The sequence below is a fragment of the Ursus arctos genome, unplaced genomic scaffold (genome assembly GCF_023065955.2).
Source record: "Ursus arctos isolate Adak ecotype North America unplaced genomic scaffold, UrsArc2.0 scaffold_7, whole genome shotgun sequence".
Classification (NCBI taxonomy): Eukaryota; Metazoa; Chordata; class Mammalia; order Carnivora; family Ursidae; genus Ursus; species Ursus arctos.
The window spans coordinates 95,277-99,967 of NW_026623089.1; the positions used below are offsets into that span (position 1 = coordinate 95,277).

Here is a 4,691-nt window from a genome sequence, read left to right on the forward strand (position 1 = left end):
GGCAAAGCTTTCACTGTTCACATTCAATATCACATTCAATATGTAGGGATTTTTGTGCATGGCCTTTATCAATCAGATTAAGGAAGTGTCCTTCTGCCCTTGGATGCCAATAGACTTTTAAAATAATAAGCAGATGTTGAATCCTGTCAAATACTTTTCCAGATATTACTGAAATTGATCAGATGATTTTTAAAAGGTTTTATTTATTTATTTATTTTAGAGAAAGAGAGATGGGGGAGGGGCAGGGGGAGACAGAGCATCTCAAGCAGACTCCCCACTGAGCAGGGAGCCAGATGCAAGTCTTGATCCCAGGACCCTCAGATCATGACCTGAGCCGAAATCAAGAGTCCGATGCTTAACTGACTGAGCCACCCAGATGGGGTCATTTTCATTGAGCACAATAGTTCCCTTAGAACGTACACTAGAGCAGGCTGGCTAATGGTAGACTCTGCCAGGGTTGTGTGTCTGGGCATTCGCAGGTCAGAGGTATCATCCGGTACATGGCTCTGGGGCCCCGAGGGAGAGCAGACGGCGGCAAGTGACTAGAAGCCTATAGCTGAACATGCCCACTTTGTCCTGGGATGTTGGTCTGTCTGTGCACGGCCTGCCGTGGCTCTGGCATAAGGAACACTGGGGCCAGCCTGGGGCCCTCTCGCTCCCTCACAAACTGGCATGGACATCTGCTAGGTGGTGAGTGGTCAGTAACCTGTGTCTACCTCTGGACAGGACAAGGACCAACGTTCACCATGGTGAAGCTGGGTTGCAGCTTCTCCGGGAAGCCGGGCAAAGACCCTGGGGACCAGGACGGGGCTACCACGGACAGTGTCCCTCTGATCAGCCCCCTGGATGTCAGCCAGCTCCAGCCACCATTCCCTGACCAGGTGAGTGCCTGGGCCGGCATGAAGGGCTCTTCTCAGTCTGCCCTGGGAATAGAGGGCAGTAGGGTAAGCTTTATTTAGATGTGGACTCCCCCCAACATTCAGGAGAGTAAGCCGAGGAAGGGCCGGGCTGGGCCAAAACCCTAGCTGGGCACAAGCCATCTGTGTGACCTGATCGGCTCTCCGGTCACCCAGGTCACCCTGTCCTCACCTGTGAACTGCAGTGAACTGGCCGAAGGGCGATTGTCGGGACTCACACACCATCCTGCAGACAGTGCCCAGCCCATGGTGCTGCCCAGCAGGGGCTCAGCAAGCCAAAATGCCCACCCTTCCCCGTGGGCCCGAGAGAGGGTCTTTGGGCAATGACTGAGGGACAGCAGCTTTCTGGAGGAATCTGTAGGAAGCAGGCTCAGCTCTGGCATAGCCCTGCCTGAACCCACCTGAGCTCTGGCATCAGGAGTTGTCCCAGTGGCGGGGGGGAGCCATCTGTACCCATGTCAATCAACATTTGGCCGGGGGCCATGAGAGTGGGGGAACCTCCAGGCATTGCCAGGTGTGCCCTGTCCATTGGCCGAGGGCAGTTCTTCAGGGATCTGGGTGGGCTTCAGTTCTGGACCTCGTTCTCAACAGACAGGTGGGAAGGCTCAGTGCTTGCCCCTTGGGATCACTCAGAGCATAGGACTGTACTTGCCTGGGCCCCATGTGGTAGGGGTCTCGAGACTGTGAGCCAGAGAAGTCGGGGTGGACTTCCTGGAGGAGGGAGCCATGACGTGGAACAGCTACAGGAGAAGCTCCTGGCAGGGAGAGCCGACACCCTTAGAACTGAAGGGAGCCAGCAGACTGAGGGGTTCCATCTATGGTGTGGCCGGGCCCCAGGACTGCCAGGGCCCAGAGGCACTCAGCCTCCACCTTCCCTTGGCTTGTAGCCAGTGGAGCCTAGGCACTAGACAGTCCTGGCAGCTGGTCAGTACCCACACCACTGCTGGGCAGCTGACCCCTGGACCCCCCCAGTCCTCCCAGTTCAGGGTCCTCCTGGGTCATCTCTTTCCGCAGGTGGTTATCAAGACACAAACAGAATACCAGCTGTCCTCCCCGGACCAGCCAAAGAAGTTTCCCGACCTGGAGGCCCAGAAGCTGGCCTGTAACCACCCAGAGGAAGGGCGCAGGGTAACCCAACCCTCCCAGTCCCATGCTGCCCAGTAGTCAATTCCAGGGGGATTCAGGGCAGGGGAGGTGGTGAGCGGACAGCTGCAGACACGGGTGCCCATACTCTGAGCCAGGTTGACTGGGCCCCCTTGCTCACTGGCCTGCTCTCACCCCATTCAGAGACCTTCGTCCTGCTCTAAAGTGGGTGAGAGCGGCAGCTGCCTTCAGAGATGCTGCCGTGAGCCACCCGGCCCCGCCTGCCCCTGCCGTGCCCCCATTTTCCCAGTGGGTCATGTGTCTCTTCCTTAGTGACTCCTGGGTTTTGTACGTACAGTGGAAAGTCATTTCTGCTGTGTATCTGGCTAATATTTTTCCCACCCTGTTTTTTTAGCCATAAGTTCACTCAGTGATGGTTTTGTTATTTTTAGCGTGTACCATTCTAAAGCATTTTGCTTTTCATCAGTGAGACCGGCCCGGTCCCCTTTCATCCGTTGTTCGGAGCTAGAAGAGCTCTGCCGACAGAGGCCCGCGAGCCCCTGACGGCTGCCCTGGCCCTTGCAGGGGCTTCACAACCCCTCCACCAGTCCCTCTCCTTTCCACCCGCCCCTGCAGCTGCCCACAGCGCGGATGATCGCCTTTGCCATGGCGCTCCTGGGCTGTGTCCTAATCATGTACAAGGCCATCTGGTATGACCAGTTCACCTGCCCGGACGGCTTCCTGCTTCGGGTAAGGCCTGGCGAGCTGCGGGACCGGGTGCGGAGTGGGGCAGTCCAGACCCTCCCATGCGTGGATACCGCTGGGCAGAGTGCCAGCGAGGGTCCCACGGGGGCGTCCCCGTGGACGCATGGGAGGTGGGCTGCCTCCCCACCCGAGGGAAGTCCCCTGCGGTGCCGCCCTCCCCCCGCGTGACCCGCCCCTCCCGCAGCACAAGATCTGCACCCCGCTGACCCTGGAGATGTACTACACCGAGATGGACCCCGAGCGCCACCGCAGCATCCTGGCGGCCATCGGGGCCTACCCGCTGAGCCGCAAGCACGGCACCGAGACGCCCTCGGCCTGGGGGGAGAGCTACCGCGCCGTCAAGGAGGGGCCCAAGGCTCCCACCCAGGCGGGTGCGGCGGCGGCGGCAGGGGCGGCAGGGGCGGCGGGGGCGGCGGCAGGGGCGGCGGCCACCGAGCCCCCTGGCAAGGCCTCGGCGCTGGGAGAGAAAGAGGCGGCGCCGAAGGCCGCAGGCAGCGCCCCGCCCCCGGCCTCCCAGTGATGGCCTCCGCACCTGCAGCCCGGGTAGGCGTGCTGGGGGCGGGGGGAATGGGGGCGGGTCACGTGAACGGGAAGTGGGGGCGGGGCTCAGCCGTGCGCTTCTTCCCACGCACGTGGGGGTCGTGTGCCCGCCTTGCAGCGCCCGCTCTCGCCCCTCCTCCCTTCTGTCTTGGCAGCGCCCCCCGCCGGCACCTGTGACCGCCCTCGCCCGACGCTCTCCCATATGTGGTCGTGTCCCTGCTTCCAGGACCCCTCGCTGATGCCCCCTGCCCCCTGAGCTTCTAGCTCTGCTGCTTTTCTCTAAGTAAAGATTCACATCCTCCTGGGTCTCGTGTTTCTCCTGAGCATCCTCCATCCCGCTGGCCTCTCTCCTGCCTTCCCAACCCCCGCGAGGGGGAGCGCTGGCATCGTGCCTCCCCCGGACAGCCCAGAGGGGCCCCTGAAGGTTCCTGAAGAGCGGCGGTGGAGGGGCAGTGAGCCACCCTGGGAAGCCGCGGTTCACGGACAGGGACAAGGCCAGGGCCATTGTGCGAGCCGCCCTGGGCGCCAGGGTCCAGCGTGGACAGGGTTTGGTCCATTGCTCGGCTAGCTGCAAAGAAATAAGCTCACCTCTGTTCAGGGGCGCCTCTGGGACCTGGGCTCCATCCCCGACTACCCCCAACCCTACATCCAGGAGAGCTCCTCCGTCTCCTGCTGCTGTGCCTGGTCCCCAAACACCTACCCCATATGGCAGGAGCATCTGAATTCCCCGGTTCTGGGCAAGCACCCACATGCAGTTCCTGCCCCCAACTGCCTCGCCCACAGGCACGAGTCACTGAAGAAATGAGAGAATGCGTGGATCCACCGGGTCCCGGGCCACCAAAGAGGGGATGTGAGCCCATTCCCGGGGCATGAGAGGGCTCCCTGCTCCCAGGCACCCCATCTCCCATTCCCTTGGAGCTAGAGGGGAGGTGGGAGGTCTGAGGATGTTGGAGTCTCTTCACCCAGCCTATAGCTCGGCCCAGCCCGCACCCCTGCTTCAGCCCTGGAAAGCCCAGGTCTGCTCCCGCCTGGCTAGGCCTGACCATGGCCCCCACTCCCGCACCTGTCCTCCTCTGAGGGCTTTGATCCTAGGCCCAGACACCGCCCCCCCCCCCCCCCCCCCCCCCCGCCATGAGAGGTGAGCTCGGGTGCTAGCACTAAGGGCTGGGTTGGGGGTTAGGGATGACAGCCTTGGGAGCTCATGCAAAAAAACCAGGAAAGAGACAGGCATTTTCAGAGCGCTGAGTCCTGGGGGGAGGGGCTACCCTGGCCCTACTGCGATCCTGTGGGGAACACGGAACCGGGCGCTCAGACAATGTGGGACCATCCAGCCTCCAGGCCAGAGAGACATGGTGAAGGGTCTGAGCAGCTTTGAACAGTGGGCGA

At 61.4% G+C, this 4,691-nt stretch overlaps 1 protein-coding gene across 1 annotated transcript; it reads left to right on the top strand.

The window, feature by feature from the left end:
- The first annotated feature begins 732 nt into the window (after positions 1–732).
- CALY (calcyon neuron specific vesicular protein) lies at positions 733–3,594 on the top strand. The gene is made up of 5 exons (XM_026494497.4): positions 733–881; positions 1,932–2,045; positions 2,637–2,750; positions 2,950–3,308; positions 3,461–3,594. Exons 1-4 carry the CDS (start codon positions 747–749, stop codon positions 3,283–3,285), a joined length of 699 nt encoding a protein of 232 aa, XP_026350282.2. The 5' UTR covers positions 733–746; the 3' UTR covers positions 3,286–3,308; positions 3,461–3,594.
- The last annotated feature ends 1,097 nt before the right edge of the window (positions 3,595–4,691 follow it).